At 41.3% G+C, this 21047-nt stretch overlaps 1 protein-coding gene across 1 annotated transcript in view; it reads right to left on the reverse strand.

The window, feature by feature from the left end:
• Nucleotides 1-310: 310 nt before the first annotated feature.
• LOC121288923 (golgin subfamily A member 6-like protein 4) overlaps nt 311-21047 on the reverse strand; it is a 37859-nt gene continuing 17122 nt past the window's right edge. Inside the window, exons 8-12 of the mRNA XM_041207790.1 lie at nt 19767-19843; nt 17638-17738; nt 14339-14418; nt 9667-9825; nt 311-1704 (exon numbers count right to left, since the gene is read on the reverse strand). Coding sequence (XP_041063724.1) covers nt 1565-1704; nt 9667-9825; nt 14339-14418; nt 17638-17738; nt 19767-19843 — 557 coding nt within the window. The 3' untranslated portion in view covers nt 311-1564. The remainder of the gene's footprint in view (nt 1705-9666; nt 9826-14338; nt 14419-17637; nt 17739-19766; nt 19844-21047) is intronic.

Below are 21047 nucleotides of genomic sequence, written 5' to 3' on the forward strand. Positions count from 1 at the left end.
TACGTAGCATCTTATGAAAGGTATTTTTGGAAATCTTTGCTATATCATAGCCACAGCATTACCCTCGTCTGCTCAGAATTCAATGAGATTGGTCAAGCAAAATTTTCCTTTTGGGCTCCATATTGACAATTCATAATTATATTTTTGGTTTCTAGATTTTTAAATATATCCCTTAGTGAGGTTCCACTATATCTGTTGTCATTGATGTTAAGCTGACCTATTGTTCTCTGGACATGATCTTCTACCCTTCTTAAACGTAAATAATACTAGCTATCTGCTAGGGAGATGAAAGAAATAACATGCAAAGAAATTTTGAATATGAGTAACCTTTATATAATGAAATTTTGACTACACCAAAATTAATTGGTCAAAGACGTAGATGAAAGTGATAGGGATTGTAGCTCCTACAATGTGTATGGGATTTTTTTTCTAATTGAGGCCAGGAAGGTAAGACTCACTAATGGATTTGATCATTGGGAATGAACCCAGTGATTCTACTACTTTTTGACAATCCCTGTTGATCCTTTTATTCTCTGCCCATGGACATTGGCTGCTAGTTGTTCAAGGTCCCACTATCCCCATCTTCAATAACCTTCAGCCTGCCAGTGACCATTCTTATCGGTCACTTAGACCAAGACGCTGCTGATAAAAATCAGAGTACACTTTTTGACTTCTGTGCAATGTCACAAGAAATCAACTAGCATGATAAAGCTTCTATTTCTCTCCAGCCAAACACTTCAATACTCAAGAAACCCAGTCCATTCTTTCAGATATTAGACTATTGCTGCACACAGCAGTAATGAATGTAAATATTGAGATTAATTGAGTTTTTGTCTTTTAATGAACAATGAACCATGATTAATCTATTTCTTAATTTCTGGGAGAAAAGCTGAATAAACCTGAAGTGTATGCTAAACAATTCTACCATGTTCTTCCAAACTGATGTCAAGTCCAAAAAATGTTTCTTTCCTAGTTCACTAGTGAAAACTTACTGACCAATTTTTGGACATTCATATCTCTACTTCAAGATCAGCAGGAGCAGCATAGGCTCAATGATGATTTCTTGCCTTGGAGGTACCTCCTTTTTCAGCATCTTTTGCAAAAGCACAGCTAAGATTGAGAAATTATGAGATCAAGAATCACATTGTAATGGCACAGCACCACAATCTTCATCTACAATTTCTCAATTTCATAAATTCTGCCTCAACTTTATACAAATGATTGCTGGTTTTAATAGTAGTCGTCAGTAGATAAAGGAGTACCTTCAAGCACCTTTAAAGGTTTTCAGAACTTACCAGAAAAGGACTAGAACTTGAGATGATAAAATGTTAATTAATATTAGCCTGGAACCATAAAACAACATATAAAAATACACAAACTGCCCTTCTGTCTAGATCAAGTCTATCTAAAGTGTATAGATATCATACACTTGATAGAAATTCTTGCCTTTGACATGGATGGTTTTGATTTAAATATTAAAAAGCATAACTTTGAAAACGTTAAAGGGACCTTTATGAGAAAGGATGCAGAAATGTTCCTCCCCAGTTTTCAAAAACTCCACCACTCAGGACAAATCACTGAGATTTAGTTCAGGCGGATTGTCAGATAGACCTTCTAAGTCCTCACTGACATCTTCATCGGAATAATTAGTTCTTGGTGTTCTCTCACTCTCCTCTGTGCAGAAGGCAGAGCAGTACCTGGCACCTGCAATGGAACAAAATATTACTTTTGAGTTACCCATCATTGGTTTAAGCTGGAATGCCATTTTGAAGGAGCAACTTAAAAAATCTAGTGTTGGAGCATCCCACTTGACAACTTAAATGGGAAAATTACTTTCCAGCTTTAGGTAAGTTGAAAAACTCAGCAACTCACTAGTCAACAAATCACATGTTTTCACTCATTCCTCCATCTCCCTCCCTCTAGAAAATAAAAGCTAGACTCAATCTCATCCAGTTCATAAAATTATCATAGTCCTGTTGGTTACATGAAATATAAATAGCTGAGAAATTACGAGTCATTTATTGATTTTCAAATTCATTAAGTGTAATGACAAGTAGCTTGTATTGAATTAGTAAAGGGGAAAAAACTAAATGAAATAATGAGTCTCTCAACATTTTTGATAGGTTTTTATTCGTTCATGGAATGGGGCCATCACTGGCGAAGCCAACGTTTGTTGCCAATCCCCAATTGCCCCTCGAGAAGGTGGTGTTGAGCCACTGCAGTCCATCTGCTATATACATCTGCAGTGCTGTTAAGAAAGAAGTTCCAGGATTTTGACCCAAAAACAGTGAAGGAATGATCATATCACTCCAAGGCAGTATGGTGTTGGGGAGGAACTTGCAAGTGATGTTCCCATGCACTCATTGCCCTTGTTCTTCTAGGCACTAGAGGTTGTGGGTTAGGAGGGTGCTGTCGAAGGAACCTTGGCAAGTGGGTGCAGTGTACCTGGTGGATGGTGCACACTGCAGCAACAGTGCACCTATGGTGGCAGGAGTGAACGTTTAAGGTGGTTGGTGGGTGGGTATCAATGAAGCGGACTGCTTTGTCCTGGATGGTATTGAGCTTCTGGAGTGTTGTTGGAGTTGCATTCATCTAGGTAAGTGGAGAGTATGCCATCACACTCCTGACTTGTGCCTTGCAGACAGTGGACAAGCTTTGGGGAGTCAAGAGGTGAGCTACTTGTTGCAGAATTCCCAGCCTCCGACCTGCTCTCGTAGCCATTGTATTTATATGCCTGATCCAGTTCAGTTTCTGATCAATAGTAATATCCAGGATGTTCATGCTGGAGTATTCTGCAATCATGATGCTGTTGAATGTCAACTCATTCAAGGTAGTGATCAATTTGCAATATTACTGATCAACATAATATCTGAATTGAACTGCTTACTTGCAGACCTCTAAAAGCATCATCTGAACCACTGCATGAACAACATTTGGGCCACGAGGTCTTTAGAACAGGAAGCTGCTAATAGTTGTAATCACCCTTTCCCGTTCCAATAGTCTTATTACTTTTACATTCCCTAAACCATATGATGTGTGAAATCATTATAGTTTTCTGTCTTTGTGGTTGGTTGTTTGACTGGTCCAATTAATTTGTATATAGCAGAATCCACACATGGTGGTGATCCACACTCTTCCCACCCCTTTTCTCACCACCCTTCTTGACTTCTTCTTCCCAACACATCAATTTCAAAATTCTGGTCCTCATTTTCATGGCCTTGTTCTTCCCTTCTTATACAATCTCCATCAGCCCTAAATTTGTACACCCTAAGTACTCTTTCCAATTCTAGCCTAATTTCAATTCTCCTTTCACAAACTCCTTCAGATGTCTCAGCCTTGCATTTTGGATTTTTTTCCCCCTGAACCTCTGCAACCTGACTACTCTCTCCCTCTTTCAAAACACTCCTTAAAATTTACCCTTTTGATCATGCCTTAGGTTATCACCCCTCACACCTCCCTTTCAATGATTCAGTGTCCGGTTGCTTTTACTTCTGACATACTTTGCGATGTTCAATTACATCTTCAAATATCTTAACTCAACTCTGAAACTTCCATTTCTAAGCCACTCTCTCTACTACTTTCTTCACCTTTAAAAGCCATCTATTTGTCAAAGCTTTCGGATATCGCTCTCAACTCTCCCACATGGCTCTGCATTCGTCCTTTTCATTTTTACTTCCTTCCCCTGTAAAAAAAAAGAAACCTTTATCCTTACAAAAATATTTAACAAAATAAGAAAAACCCACCAGTGGAAGTTTGTCTTCATACTTCCGGATCTCCTGTGCTTTCAGCCATGTGAGAAATTAACCAGCAATATCTGGAGGAAAGCTCCACAACTAAGCTGTCTGGCAGAATTGTTGGAACTTCTGTCCTACGTACCATAATCAGTGTAGTCATTAAAATCTTCACATGTTATGCTAGGAGATTACGTTGCAATGCTGCAAGTTAATGCTGGTTCTGAATTAAAATACCAATTTAAAAAGTAGGAGACTGGGTGGTTCAGGCCTTAATGTGCAGGCCTTTCATGAATTCGTTATGATGCATGTACTTTTGAAGATCCAATTAATAAAGGGCAAATTCCCTCTCTTATGGCATATCATCTTATAAATTTCCCAGTGCTATATGCTTATTACACATGTATGAATTTCTCATTTGGTACAGCATCTTACTACCTTGTGATTTTCAGTGTGTGTTGGAATAGGCACAATTCTCTAGAGATGCATGTGTCCAACATTTCATTAGATTACTGACCACCCAACTTCCCTTCCAGGCTCCCATGTTAGCTGATATTGTTAAATGACATTGTTAACTATTCTCTCTCCTCAGCTTCTGCCCCTCTCTCCTTCAGATTTGCCTTCATCATCCGTCTCCTCAAAAAATCAACCCTGACCCCACTAACCTTGAAAAGCATTGCCACGTCTCCAACCTGCCTTTTCTCTTGAACCTCCCAAATTTGTGCCCAACTTTTCCTGGAACTCCAAGTTTGAATCTTTCCTGGAACATTTTTGCCTCTGCCACAGTACTGAAACAGCTGTTAAAGTAATAAATGGCAATCTATGTGACTGTGTCAAAGGCAAACTATCCCTCCTAGTTCTCCTTGACCTGTCTGCAGCCTGATGCAGTTGATCACACCATCTTCCTCCAACACTCCTCCACTATCGTCCAGATAGGTACCTCTCCTGATTCCATTCAATTCTAACTGTAGCCAGAAAATGGCTTCTCTCCCCAGTCCTGCTCAGTTAACTCTGATGTTCCCAAAGGATCTATCCTTGGGCCCCATCTATTTCTCATCTACATGCTGTCCTTCGGGGATATCAGCTAAAAACACATCAGTTCCCACATGTATGCTAACCACATCCAGCTTTACCTCACCACCACCTTTCTCAACAACTCCACTGCTGCTAAATTATCAAACTGCTTGTCCAATATCCAGCACTGGATGAGCAGAAATTTCCTCCAATTAATTATTGGGAAGACTGAAGCCATTGTCTTCAATCCCCAAATTCTGCTACCTGGCCACTGACTGCATCCTGTCAACTGTTTGAGGCTGAGCCAGATAGTTTGCAACCTCGGAGTCGTATCTGACCCGGAGATGAACTTTCAACTATACATCCACACCATCTCCAAGGCCGTCTATTTCCACCTCCATAACATCGCCTGACTCTGTCCCACCTCAAGAAATTCTGCCACTGAAATCCTCATCCATGTCTTTCTTACCTTCTAGATTTGATTATTCAACTCACTGCTGGTTGGCCTTCCACATTCTCTCTCTCTTCAGATATCATGCCCTAAGACAGTGTTGGCGACCTGTGTTGGCTCATGATGCTTGGCAAGGTATTGCAGTGGTTTGCCTTCTGCAGGTTCTGGCTAACCAGGAGGCTCTCCTGCTCCTACCACCTACTGTAAGCATTTTGGAAGGATTTGCAGATTGATAATCAACCTTTTTAGGCTACATTATTAACACACCATGGCCAAAGTCCCGGAGTGGGATCGGACCAGGAGCTTCTGGTTCAGAGGTAGCTACCACTATGCAACAAGACACCCTCCCACATTCTACCCATCATAAACTTGAGGTAATCCAACACTCTGATGTCCATATCCTAACTCTTCCAAGTCCTGTTCACCCATCAGCCCCTGATTGCTGACCTACGCTTACTCCCGGTTAAGCAACATCTCAACTTCAAAACTTTCAACTTTGTTTTCAAATCCCTTCATAGTCTAACCGTCCCTATCTCCAAGTTCCTCAGGGTAGTGTCCCAGGCCCAACCATCTCCAACAAAAACAGAATTACCTGGAAAAACTCAGCAGGTCTGGCAGCATCGGCGGAGAAGAGTTGACGTTTCGAGTCCTCATGACCCTTTGACAGAACTAGGTGAATCCCAGGGAGGGTTGAAATATAAGCTGGTTAGCTGGTTTAAGGTGGTGGTGGTGGTGGTGGTGGTGGTGGTGGTGGTGGTGGTGGGGGGGGGGGGGGGGGGGGGGGGGTGGTGGTTGGTTGGTTGGTTTGGGTGGGGGAGAGAAGTGGAGGGGGGTGGTGTGGTTGTAGGCAAAAGCAGTGATAGAAGCAGATCATCAAAAGATGTCACAGACGGCAGAACAAAAGAACACATAGGTGTCGAAGTTGGTGACATTATCTAAACAAATGTGCTAATTAAGAATGGATGGTAGGGCACTCAAAGTATAGCTCTAGTGGGGGTGGGGGGAGCATAAAAGATTTTAAAATATTTAAACATAATGGAAATAGGAGGGAAAAAGAAAAATCTATATAATTTATTGGAAAAAAACAAAAGGAAGGGGGAAGAAACAGAAGGGGGGTGGGGATGGAGGAGGGAGGTCAAGACCTAAAGTTGTTGAATTCAATATTCAGTCCGGAAGGCTGTAAAGTGCCTAGTCGGAAGATGAGGTGTTGTTCCTCCAGTTTGCGTTGGGTTTCACTGGAACAATACAGCAAGCCAAGGACAGACATGTGGGCAAGAGAGCAGGGTGGAGTGTTGAAATGGCAAGCGACAGGGAGGTTTGGGTCATTCTTGCGGACAGACCACAGGTGTTCTGCAAAGCGTACGCCCAGTTTACGTTTGGTCTCTCCAATGTAGAGGAGACCGCATTGGGAGCAACGAATGCAGTAGACTAAGTTAGGGGAAATGCAAGTGAAATGTTGCTTCACTTGAAAGGAGTGTTTGGGCCCTTGGACGGTGAGGAGAGAGGAAGTGAAGGGACAGGTGTTACATCTTTTGCGTGGGCATGGGGTGGTGCCATAGGTGGGGGTTGGGGAGTAGGGGGTGATGGAGGAGTGGACCAGGGTGTCCCGGCGGGAACGATCCCTACGGAATGCCGACAGTGGGGGTGAAGGGAAGATGTGTTTGGTAGTGGCATCATGCTGGAGTTGGCGGAAATGGCGGAGGATGATCCATTGAATGCGGAGGTTGGTGGGGTGATAAGTGAGGACAAGGGGGACCCTATCATGTTTCTGGGAGGGAGGAGAAGGCGTGAGGGCGGATGCGTGGGAGATGGGCCGGACACGGTTGAGGGTGCTGTCAACAACCGTGGGTGGAAAACCTTGGTTAAGGAAGAAGGAGGACATGTCAGAGGAACTGTTTTTGAAGGTAGCATCATCGGAACAGATGCGACGGAGGCGAAGCAACCAACTTCAGCTGCTTCATCAATGACATTCCTTCCATCATAAGGTCAGAAGTGGGGAAGTTCGCTGATGATTGCACAATGTTCAGCACCATTCACGACTCCTCAGATACTGAAGCAGTCCATGTCCAAATGCAGCAAACATGGACAACATCCAGGCTTGGACTGACAAGTCGCAATTAACACTCGTGCCACACAAGTGTCAGGCAATGACCATCTCCAACAAGAGAGAATCCAACCATCGCCCCTTGATGTTCAATGGCTTTATCATCACTGAATCCCTCACTATCAACATCCTGGGGGTTACCATTGACCAGAAACTGAACTGGACTAGCCATATAAATACTGTGGCTACAAAAGCAGGTCAGGTGCTAAGGATAGTGTGACGAGTAACTCACCTCCTGACTTCCCAAAGCCTGTCCACCATCTACAAGGCGCAAGTCAGGAATGGGATGGAAAACTCCCCACTTGCCTGGATGAGTGCAGCTCCCACAACACTTAAGAAGCTTGACAATGTCCAGGACAAAGCAGCCCACTTATTGGCACCATATCCACAAACATTTACTCCCTCCACCACCAACGCACAGTAGCAGTAGTGTGTATCATCTATAAGATGCACTGCAGGAATTCATCAAAGATCCTTCCACAGCATCATTCAAACCCATGACCACTACCATCGAGAAGAACAAGGGCAGCAGATACATGGGAACATCCCTCCAAGCCACTCACCATCCTGACTTGGAAATACATCATCGTTCCTTCACTGTCGATGGGTCAATATCCTGGAACTCCCTTCCTAACAGCACTGTGGGTGTACCTATACTACATGGACTGCAGCGGTTCAAGGCAGCAGCTAACCACCACCTTCTCAAGGCAACTAGGGATGGGCAATAAATGCTAGCCCAGCCAGCGAAGCCCACATCCCGTGAATGAATTAAAAAAAAAAATTTAATAAAATTTCCTCCAGCCCTGCAATCCTCCACTATATCTGCTCTCCTCGAACTCTGGTCTCTCAAGCACCTCCAGTTTTAATCGCTTCACCATTGGAGGCCATGTCTCCAACTGCCCAGGCCTTAAACTTATGAAGTTCCTTCCTTAACACTCTCTACCATGATTTACTAGTTTAAGATGCTCCTTAAACCTAGATCTTTGGCCAAGTTTTTGGTCATCTGCCCTAATATCTCCGTAAGTGGCTCAGCATTGTTTTGTTTTATAATGTCTCTGAAGTACCAAGGGGTGTTTTATTATGTCAAGGGCACTATATAAATACAAGTTGTTATTGTTGTATGTTTTCAAAGTTACTTAGAGCAGCCCTCACAAAAGTTTGGAATAGGAATGGTGAATGTGAACTTCAGTGCCATGATCATAGTTCCCAGCTGCATTCTTTGGATGGAAGTTTCAGAGAAGCATCAACGGGAAACTAAAAAATATAGTACATTTTAAAAGGAAAATAGCAGAAGGGGAGGCATGATGTTCAAACATTGCTCAATATGTGTCAAAAATATACTCCTGGGCAATCATATTAAATGGTTTGCTCTTTGAAAGTGCTGGCACAGGCTTAAGAGACCAAATGGCCTCCCTCTATGTACTATTCTATGATTTGTAGTATTGGGGGGGGAAAAAAAGAATGTAAATTAAACGATTATCTTAAGACTGCAAAATCCCTGTCAATTTTCTCCACTGACAACTTGAGTTATTGAAAAAACATGGGTGATACAACTTGATGACAAATTCAAGCTCTACAGATACACTTAGCTACTGAAGAATATAAACTTTATGTTGCCCCTGCTTAGTGTAACCACCAAGAAACAAAGTGTTGTTCATGTGGATGAATTTCTTAATCCACCACTGGTTATTCAATTTAAAAAGAAAATAAACCCTAGTTCTTTATCTCCATATTCTTAAGCCTGGGTGGGGTTCTCATGGTTGTGAAATCCTTCACAGCCTCTGCTGGTGTTATTTTATCTTTTATTTTCTCCCCTCAGACTGATAGCTATGGTAACTAAGTATTCTATACTGCAAGCTAGTAAAACAATTACATTGAACTTACAGCATAGAAACAGGCTATTTGGCCCAAAAGGTCAATGTTGGTGCTTATGGTTCCACATGAGCCTCCTCCCTTCCTTTTCATTTAAACCGATCGGTATACTCCTTTCTCCCTCACATGCTCACCTATCTTCCACTTAACAGCATCTATGATATTTGCCTCAACTATTCGTATGGTGAAGCGTTCCACATTCTAAGTACTCTCCTGAATTCCCAACTGGATTTATTAGTAACCATACGGACCAATGTTCTGATCTTGCCTGCAAGGAGAAACAACTTTTTTCCGTCTACCCTATCAAACCCTTTAATAATCTTAAAAGCCTATATGCGGTCACCCCTCAGCTCTTGCCCCAGCCTTTCCTGATAGGCAAAGCATGTCTATTAAGGAGAATGAGATTTGAACCAAAACCTGTATCTACTGGTCTGCTATTGCAGCAATTGGATTGTTCAGCCAGCATTTACAACTATCTGATTTCCAGCCTTTACCTTTTTTACTTGGTGGATCTAAATCAAGATCTTGCGACAAAGAAAGGTCATCATCTGAGCTTATGTCTACCAGACTGAGTGTGGAACTTAGACTGGAGTCAGAATCTTCATTTAGTGACTGGGTCCTGGCTTGTTTCTTTGGGTAATGTTTTCTTGTATCTGAAATGAAAAGCATAACCAGGTAATGGCATGCCTTACTAAAATGAAAATCAATTTCTGAACATGTATCTATACTACTTAGCATTCTTACTTGTAAAGCAAAAATAATGCCACTGTACCAAAAGAAAACCAAATTCTGGCTGGGGTGTCTTCACTTTGGACTAACTGTCCCCTGTCTAATAGTAATATCACTCTATTCAGCATCCAGGCCTGGAAGGTCCAGTACATGAGTCGCCTGAATGGTACTTTAGTGAATGTATAGAACTGAAATGGTGGGTTTCTGAGGGAAAATAACCTTATATTTAAATGATCTCCTCTACTCGGACCTTACACACTTACCCGAATGCTTATGCCTCAGTTTTGGATGATACCTAAAGCTTCACTTATGCAGCCACCTGAAGACCAGAGTGAAATTACTTTATTTTAACCACTGCTGCATGTTTATAATGAAAAAATGTGATACCCTCACAATTTTCCCTGAAAGCAGTGACTTGTTATGATATGGTTCTCTGAGCATTTAACTTCTCTACCATTTCATATCTAATATACACATGGAACTACACAGCGTTTGCAAGCTATTTGATTGTGAATAACACCACAGCTGAGCCTTCTATCAAAATCCACACATTTTTGCAGCAAGGGTCACTGGATAGTAATCAATTAATTTGAGAATCCTGATCCTGAGGCCAACTGAAGTACCTCCACTGATGAGTTGATTGAGAATATCTAACTTGAGAAGGAGTTGGAATTAAAACAAAGGTCATGCTGGCCTCTATGACTCTGTACAACATGGAGCACTTACCGACTGAGTCAGTGAAAGAGTTTCTACAGGGCTTAAAGTGGTGGGAAAGAGGTGGAGTTTCCGATGAGCGATCTAAGTATTGAAATTAGGGCTTGAACCATACAGGATATACCAAATAGAAATACTCCATTGTAGAATTTTGATATAGTGTTTATCAGCACTGTGACAATAAATCTGCTCAGCAACAACACATTCAACATAGAAAAATGTTCTGAGATGCTTCACGGGAGCATAGCCGATCAATACCGTGCCAAAGGAGGAGATATTAGGAAGGATGAGTAAAGCCTTGGTGGAAGTGGTGGATTTTAAGAAGTCTTAAAGGAGAAGAGACAGCTGGAAAAGCAGTGGAGTATAGAGTGTAGGATCGAGATGGCAGAAAGAATGCCCTGCCAATGGCAAGGCAAATGGAGAAGTGGTTCCACAAGAGTCCGGAGTTGGAGGAGCACAGAGTTCTTGGAGGATTGTAGGACTAGAGAAGGTTTCAGAGATGGGGAGGGATAAGACATGAAGGATTTTAACACAAGGATGAGAATTTTTAAAGTAGAAGTGTTGGGAGACTAGGAACTAATGTGAAGCAGTAAACAAAGGAATAATGGGTACTGAGGCTTAAGAACATAAGAAATAGGATGAGTAGTAGACCATACGGCCCCTCAAGCCTGCGCCGCTATTCGATAGGATTTTGGCTGATCTGCCTTAACTCCAATTTTATGTTGGATCCCTTATCTCTTGATTCCTTAAGTGATCAAAAATCTATTTACCCCACTCAATGACAGAGCATCCACAACCCTCCGGAGTAAAGATATCCAAAAATTCACAACCCTATGATGAAGAAATTTCCCACCTCAGTCCTAAGTGACCAACCACTTATCCAAAAGCTGTGCCTCATATTCTAGATTCCCCATTCAGGGGGCAACAACCTTTGTGTCTACCTTGTCAAGTCTCTTCAGAATCTTGTATGCTTCACTGAGATCATGTCCCATTCTTCTAAACTCCAGAGTATAGGCCCAATTTACTCAGCTTCTCATCATAGGAGAACTCTCTCACCCCAGGAACCAATCTAGTGAACTTACACTGTACCGCCTCCAAGGTAAGTATAGCATTCCTTAGGTATGGGGACCAAAACTACACACACTACTCCAGTAGTGGTCTCACCAAAGCCCTATACAATTGTAGCAAGACTTCCTTATTCTTGAATTCCAGGCACTTAGCAAATAACACTAACATGCCATTTGCCTTCCTAATTTCTTGTGGCACCTGCATGCTAACTTTGTGTTTCTTGTACGAGTACACACAAGTCTGAGTATTAACATTTAAAAGTTCCGTGCCTTTTAAAAATATTCCACTTTTCTATTCTTATCACTAACGTGAATAATCTCACACCTCCCCACAATATACTCCATCTGCCACCTTGTTGCCCACTCACTTAACCCGTCTATATCTCTTTGCAGCTTCTTTGCATCCTCCTCAAAGCTTTTCATGGTCAGCATCCTTGGATACATCACTCTCGATCTCTTTGTCCAAGTCATTAATATAGATTGTAAATATCTTGTGTATTATCCTTTTATGTGGCACCTTATCAAGTGCCCTTGGTCTTTGCTGCTGCTAACCTATCCTGCACTGAGTTTTCAATAAGCCAAAGTTTATGAAGGCAGCAGGATGGGTAGATGACCAAAAGAACATTGGAATAGCAGAGTCTAGAATGACAAATGTATTGATGAGGGTCTTGGCAGCAGGTGGGCTGATGCAGGGTAGAGACTGTCAATGCTATGGAGGTAAACAAGGGTGGTCCTTGTGATAGAGGATATGGGGCCAAAAGCTCAGCTCAGGATTAAACAGGACACCGAGGTGGTGAACAGTCTGTTTCAATCTAAGATAGTGGTCAGGGAGAGGAGTGGAGTCAATAGCACAGAGGTTGTGGCCAGGGGTGAAGGCAATGGCTTGTCATTAGTTTTATTGTGGCTCATCTAGGACTGGCTCATGATCAAGTGGTTTGATAATACAGAGGTAGAGGGGGGACTAAGAGAGGTGGTGGTCAGGTAGAAAACAAAAACAGAATTACCTGGAAAAACTCAGCAGGTCTGGCAGCATCGGCGGCGAAGAAAAGAGTTGACGTTTCGAGTCCTCATGACCCTTCGATGCTGCCAGACCTGCTGAGTTTTTCCAGGTAATTCTGTTTTTGTTTTGGATTTCCAGCATCCGTAGTTTTTTTGTTTTTATTTTTGTTTTTATCTCGGTGGTCAGATAGAGTTTGGTGTTGTTAGTATACATGTGGAACTTGATCCCATGTCTTCAGATCATGTTACCAATGGGGTAGATGAGCAAGAGGAGAGAGAAAGGGTAGACTTTTGGGGGACTCCAGAAGTAACAATGTAGAGGCAGGGAAAAGAGCCATTGCTGGTTATAATCAAAAGGGGAATCATGCCTAGACAATGCAGAAGTGCTGGAAGAAGACATGGCCAATGTGTCAAAAGCTGCAGATAAGGATGAATAGGATGAGGATGCAACACGGTTATCGTGTTTCAAATATCTGATTTCATAATTCATATGTTTTGGTAAATAATTTTAGTTTACGAAGTGAAGTTAATATTAGTAAACAGATCTGGGATAATTACAGTTCAAAGATCAACCTGTGTTTATTTAATAAGGTCAGGCTTAGAAGTGAGAAAACTTAAAATAATGGATGACCCATCTCAGACCTTTTTGTTGTGATTTCAATAAGGCATTTAAATTATTCATGTAGTTCCCAAATTAAAGAATCTAAAAGGGATTTTCCTGGTGGAATCAGCAAGTCTGGGAGAAAGCAATCTGTGCTGGACCAAAGCCAGGATAAGAAGTGCAGAGGCCATTAGGAACCAGGTGTGTTCCTTATTTTTAAATCACTAAGCACGAATGCAGTGAGGCCAAAACTTGAGCTGGGAAGTTCACAGTTGTGAGGTTTTGAAGAGAAATTGGAGGATTGTTTAACCAAAAACTAATGGAAAGATCCCCATGAAATCTCATACTTCAGAGAATAGCTGGAACACTGAGGAGAAATCAAAGTGAATTCTGGAAAGCTATGGCATACTTGCTTTGGTTCCAAAAGAAGAAGTGAATGAATCCTCAAGATACTGTAATGTATAAGGAAACTCTTGGGTATTATTGTGAAGTAAAACTGGATTTATATTCTAAATCATGACTAATTGTAGTTAAGTTCTTGTAGTAGTGCTTGCTTTGCTTAATTTTTCTTTTATATACATTGAAGTTTGTGTTGTTTAAAACTGTGAAATCTTGTGGCAATATTTCTTACAGTTAATCACTGGGTGTTCAAATTTCTCTTTAAGAATTAATGATCTCTATGGGGATTGTAACAACAGTCACAGAAGATGTTGAATGGGACACTGACTAGCCATTTTAGTGATGTGGCAAGAAACAGAGTCTTGATTAGATAGATTCAAATATGGAGATGCAGGACAGATGAGGGATTTGAGAGTTGACAACATGCTCAAGGACTTTGGAGAAGAAAGGATATTTGAAGAAGGGATGACAGTTTCCAGAACATTGATTAAAAATATGTTTCTGAGGGAGGGTTGCTAACAGCACCTTTGAAAGAGAAAAGGACAGTATCTTAGGGCTAAGTAATAAGAACCCATCGGAGCAGTAACAATGAAGGGAGAGACCTGGTTGTAGTGTTAACTAGGTTCTCTTGTACATTAAGCAGCAGCTTGCACACACCTGGTTTTGATGGTGTACTGGTCTGGTTGTCAGCTAGATGGATGTTTCTCAGTTGTTCCTTCAAACCAGCAACTGTGGATCTGGAAGGAATTTCAGCTCTCAGAATTAGCAATAAATTAAGGAAAGTATTGTAGTTGCAATAGAACACTGTCCTTACAGAATAATTAGGGCAGGACTATATTTTAGCAATCTACTGCAGATTAAATTTGTAGTTTTATTCATATTCAACTCTTCAGTGACTGTCTTATGGAGATTACAAAAATTGATGGATAGATGGAAGTGACCACTATGAAAATACAATAGTTTCAACTTGGAGTTCATCTGATAAACCTGTTTGTGCTCTGTTCCAGCAACTTATGTCATCATTTAGATCTCAGTGAAGCTATATGCTAGAAAGTCAATGTGGCTCAAGGGAAAAACTCTCCAGTCATTGGATCAGGACCAGGCACAAATGAAGATGATTGTGTTTGTTGGACGTCAATTATTTCAGCTCTAGGACATCGCTGCAGGAGTTCCTCAGGACAGTGTGCTAGGCCCAACCAATCTCAACTGCTTCATCCATGACCTTCTTCCATCATAAAATCGGAAGTGGAGCCGATTGCTGATGATTGCAATGGCCAATGCAATTTGCGATACCTCAGATAATGAAGCAGTGCCCAAATGTAGGGGTGTGGCAACAGTCAGGCTTGAACTAACACATATAGCAAGCAACATAACATTCAACACTATGCAAGTGCCAGGCAATTGTCATTTCTAACAAGAGAGTGAAACCACCTTCCTATGACATTCAAGGGCATGACCATCACCAAGTTCTCCACCATCAAAAAGCCTGGGATCACCATTTACCACAAATTCAACTGGGCAGCTGTCACTACAGGTCAGGGGATGGGTATTTTGCAGCAAGTAGTTCATCTCCTGACTCCCGAAAGCCTTTTGTCTATTGCAAGGCACAAATCAGGACTGCGTTGGAACACTTTCCACTCGCCTGGAAAGGTGCAACAATACTCAAGAAGCTCAACATCATCCAAGATAAAGCTGCCTGCTTGATCAGCACTTCAGCCTAATTGTCAAGCCCCTCCCCAACTGGAGTACCTTGACTGCACTAACTACTGAATGCACAGCAGCAACTCCTTAAGACTTCTTCATCAGCACCTCCACCGCCTAGAAAGTCAAGGACAGAGCACGCATGGGAATGCCATCACCTCCAAGTCACACACCACCCTGACATATATCACATTCTTTCATTGTCAATGGATCAAAATCCTAGAAGTGCCTGCACAATAGCACTGCGTGAGCATCTTCACCACGTTTCAAAAGCGGAGCCCACCAAAACTTCTCAAGGGAAAATAGGAATGCAAAATAAATGTCAGCCCCAAGAATAAATTTAAAAAAAAATTTAGATAAATTCATAATAAAATTACGTAGAGTGCTGTTTGAATCACTGCTTGAGTGATTGACACAAAGAGACATTTTGGAGAAGAGCGACGAGGCTGATCCCTGGTGATGGAAGTTAGTTACACAAATGATGGCTGAAAGGCAGTCATTTATAAATATCTTGTGATCCTAACAGCTGATTGTATAATTGATTAATTTTACTTCCAATTTCCACCCCTCCATCATTTTCACATGGTTCATCTCTGACACTTCCCTTCCTTGACCTCTCTGTCTCAATTTCTGGTGATAGACTATCCACCAATATTCATTACAAGCCTACCGACTCCCACAGCTACCTTGACTACAGCTCCTCACACCCTGCTTCCTGTAAGGACTCCGTCCCATTCTCTCAGTTCCTTTGCCTCCATCACATCTGTTCTGATGATGCCACTTTCAAAAACAGTTCCTCTGACAGGTATTCCTTCTTCCTTAACCGAGGTTTTCCACCACGGTGGTTGACATGGCCCTCAACAGTGTTCGGCCCATCTCCCACGCATCCGCCCTCACACCTTCCTCTCCCTCCCAGAACCATGATAGGGTCCCCCTTGACCTCACTTATCACCCTACCAGCCTCTGCATTCACAGGATCATTCTCCGCCATTTCCGCCAACTCCAGCATGATGCCACTACCAAACACATCTTCCCTTCACCCCCCTGGTGGCATTCCGCAGGGATCATTCCCTCCGGGACATCCTGGTCCACCCCTCCATCACCCCCTAAACCTCAACCACCTCCCACGGCACCTTCCCATGCAACCGCAGAAGGTGCAACACCTGTCCCTTTACTTCTCTCCTCCTTACCGGGCCCAAACACTCCTTTCAAGTGAAGCAGCACTACACTTGCACTTCCCTCAATTTAGTCTATTGCGTTCACTGCTCCCAATGTGGTCTCCTCTACATTGGAGAGACCAAACGCAGACTGAGTGACTGTTTCGGTCTGTCCACAAGCATGACCCCGACCCCCCTGTTGCTTGCCATTTCAACACACCACCATGCTCTCATGCCCACATGCCTGTCCTTGGCCTGCTACAATGTTCCAGTGAAGCTCAACGCAAACTGGAGGAACAGCACCTCATCTTCCAACTAGGCACTTTACAACCTTCCGGACTGAATATTGAGTTCAACAACTTTAGATCATGAACTCTCTTCTCCATCCCCACCCACTTTCTGATCCCCCCTTTTCCAATAATTTATATATATGTTTCTTTTCCCACCTATTTCCATTATTTTTAAATGTATTTCCATCCATTGTTTTATCTCTACCTTTTAGCCTATTTTGATCCCTTCCCCCACCCCACCCCCAGTAGGGCTATCTGTACCTTGCTCGTCTTGCTTTCTATCCTTAAAGCCACCATTAGCACATTTCTTTGCTAATATCACCACTGTCAATACCTTTTTGTCCTTTTGTCAATACATCTTTTGGCAATCTCCACCTATCACTGGCCCTCTATCCAGCTCTACCAGTCTCACCCCCCCCCCCCTTTAAACCAGCTTATATTTCCCCTCTTTTCTATTTTTCCTTAGTTCTGATGAAGAGTCATTCAGACTCGAAACATTAACTGTATTGCTCTCCGCAGATGCTGTCAGACCTGCTGAGTTTTTCCAGCTATTTTTGTTTTTGTTTTGGATTTCCAGCATCGGCAGTTTTTTGCTTTTATCTTAGTGTATAATTGCATGACAGCTGTTTCCAAGCCAGAGTGATCCATCTCATGGAGGATGGATTCTGATGAAGAGATGCACAGAGAAGAAAATGAGGACAAAATTATATTTTTGAACAGCTGTGAATAAAGACCAATGCCCTTAATATCAAATCCATCTGCAATGAGCTATCCATCAGCACTAAGTTTAACAGTGCAATATTCTCACCTGATGTGCGTAAGCTCCTGTTCGGCATACTCCCGTTCATGAACTGACTTGCTAGAATCCAAGAGCTGAGATTGATACTTATTCATCAATTCTCTCAGAATCTATTGGAGAAAAAAATTTTATGGAATCTTTCAATACCTCAGGACATCCCAAAGTTTACAGCCAATGAAATACTTTTTGAAGTATTGTTATTTTTGAGTCACTGTTGAATGTAGGAAGTTCATCAGCCAATTTGTACACAGTAAGTTCTCATAAAGAGCAGAGACAAAAATACATAATTTGTTTTGTGATGTTGAGGCATAAATAATGGCCAGGATGCCAGAAGATCTCCCTGTTCTTCTTTGAATTAGGCCATGGGATTTTATACACTCATCTAGGATGCCAAATAGGGGTTCAGGTTAATGTTTCATCCAAATGACAGCAGCTGCAACAGTGCAGCGTTTCCTCAGCCAGAAAACAGATTTTGGTTTTTACAAAGTTTGGTACAAGCCACTTAAGCAAGCAGAAGTAATGCAGTTTGTTTGGATAGTAATCATTGCAATCAAAACTGACAGCATTACTATAGGATATGCTAAGAAATGCCAAATAAACAATTATTTAGTCAGACTTCAATATTTTTTATTATTTCCAAAAGCAAAATACTGCGGATGCTGAAGAATTAAACAGAAATACTGGAATAATTAGATCAGGCAGCATCTTTGGACAGAAAAACAGAGTTAATGTTTCAGATGGATGTCCTTTCGCCAGATCATTGACCTGAAACGCTAACTGTTTCTCTGTCCACAGATGTTGCCAGATCTGATTATTTCCAGCATTTTCTGCTTTATTTCTCTCTATTTACACTATGTGAACTTGTTTATCTTGCCCTTGACTCAAGCATAAAGTTTGTTCCTCCTTTATATTTCTCTTACAAATAGAATTTAGACCAGATGACATGACAGAATGAAACACACACAAAGTTGGTGCTGGAAAATGTGGTGGTTCTTTTATGAGGCTTTATGTATATGTGAACTTCAAGTTTTGCTCGTTTTTAATCTCTGCTGTGCTTTGTTCCGTGGCATACGTTGTCTGTACATTTTAATAGGAAAATAATCAGCAACTCAAAAACGTTTTAGAAAAGATTAAAAATATGCTTTGAGGCAAAGTTTAGTTTTGAGCTTTTAAACCCAATTATATAGGAATTGAGAGCTAACATCTTACTTCCTGCTTTTTAAGTGTGTGTCTCAAACTGGGCAGTGCTGGTTGTTACTGGCCTGTACTTAAGACCAGTTCTTTCCTATGAACAACAGTGCACAACCTAGTTATTTTTTTCATGAGATTGTGGCTAAGAAGCTTTCTCAGGGCAAAAACAATTTTTACTGACACTTTATACATTAAACAAAACTTTATTAAATAAAACAATAAAAGGAAAAGACTTGAAATGTAAAGATCAACATCCTTGAAGAAACAACCATTGGGTTTTATTCTTCCAGAAAAAATGATCTGGTTTGATTTTCATTGTACATATAATCTATAAAATCTCTGACCAGAAGAGTTAACTCTTAGATCAATTCCCAGTCTAATAGTTCAAGCAGCTAGCATTTGTAAATGTACGACAGTGTTCTGGAACATTGGCAATTGGCCAGGATTAGTAAGTTCTACTGGTTTCTGCTATTTAGCTACATCTTCCTTTCCAAATTATTGAGTGGCACTGAATGAGTAATCCAACTTCCAGGATCCTATTTGTCCTAGACTCCAATTAGAAAGTATGTGGTGCAGAATACAGAGCAGCATCTTAAAAAGATATTTTAGGGAAAGGAGCCGTTTACTGCATTTTTGTCTGACTCATTGATGTTATATTTCTTCACCAAATATACACGAAAGGTCAAATGTTAGAGTAAAATTGCAAAATAATTTGGGACAGTCAATACAAAAGGCTATTTTTATAGTTTAATATATATGTACTTCAGAGTTTTATTGAGGATTAACATAAGGGAGTTAAAAAAGTGTGCACAAGTAAAATGTCCTTAACCAAATCTTGCTCTTCAGGGTGACAGATTGTACTTGTCCAAGACTGGTATTACCAAAGGTATAGTGCCAAATAAGACATTTCAAGTAAAACATCCTTAACTTGTAATGCAATAATCTACCTTTCTACTTTTCTCCTGTGATCGTTTAAGTTCCTTTGTATCAGAAATCTGGTTCAGCAGTTCCTCCTCTTGTCGCCCTAATAAGCAATACAGTACAAATTCATTTTAATTGGGTAACATTTATTAGATAATAAAAATACCCTTAGAAAACTCTGCCTGTTGCCTTTCTGAACTAAGAATTGCTGACAGCATTTCCAACAATATTACTTTCAAGAAAAAAATCATAAGCCTGATTTAAAAAAAGTGTACAGGTTACTATCACGTTAAATCAAGTGCCTATTGTCTGGAGTAAAAAATGGAGCAGGAATAGGCCATTTGGCCCCCCAAGCCTGCCCCGCCATTCAATAAGATGATGATTGATCTGCCCCAGGCCTCACCTCTTCTTTCATGCCAGCTCCTCATAGCCCTCAGCTTCCCGATATTTTAAAAGTCTATCTACTTCCTCTTTAAATACTTTCGGTGATCTAGCCTCCACAACTCTGAGGTAGAGAATTCCACTACCCTCAGAGAATAAATTCCTTTGTATCTCAGTTTTAATTAAGTTTCTTCTGTAACAATGCCCCTTAGTTCAAGATTCCACCACTAGTGGAAACATCTTCTCAACATCTACCCTGTCAAGCCCCCTCAGAATCTTGTATGTTTCAATAAGATCACTCCTCATTATTTTAAACTCTAATGAATAAAGGCCTAATCTGTTTAGCCATTCTTGATAAGTCAACCCCTTCATCCCAGCCTAGTGAATCTCTTCTGAACTGCCTCCAATGCCAGTATATCATTTCTTATATACGATGAACCAAAACTGTACACAATACTCCAGGTGCGGCTTCATCAATACCCTGTACAGATGTAACAAGGCTTCTCTATTTTTGAACTCCAACCCCCTAGCAATACCGGCCAATATTCCATTTGCCTTCTTAAGTACTAGCTGCACCTGCATGCTAATCTTTTGTGTTTCATGCACAAGAACACCCAGATCCTCTATGCTGCATTTTTCTGGAGTCTCTCTCCATTTAAATAATAGTCTGTCTTTCGATTTTTCCTACCACAGTGCATGACCTCACACTTTCCTACATTAAACTCCATCTTCCAAGTTTTTGCCCACTCACTCAACCTGTCTATATCCCCTTATAGATTCCACACGTCCTCATCACAACATGCCCTCCCATCTATTTTTGTACCATCAGCAAATCTGGATAATTACACTCTGGCCCTCCTCCAAGTGATAGATAGTAAATAATTGAGGCCCTAGGGCTGATCCTTTTGGCACTCCACTAGTTACGT

The sequence above is a fragment of the Carcharodon carcharias genome, chromosome 16 (genome assembly GCF_017639515.1).
Source record: "Carcharodon carcharias isolate sCarCar2 chromosome 16, sCarCar2.pri, whole genome shotgun sequence".
Taxonomy (NCBI): Eukaryota; Metazoa; Chordata; class Chondrichthyes; order Lamniformes; family Lamnidae; genus Carcharodon; species Carcharodon carcharias.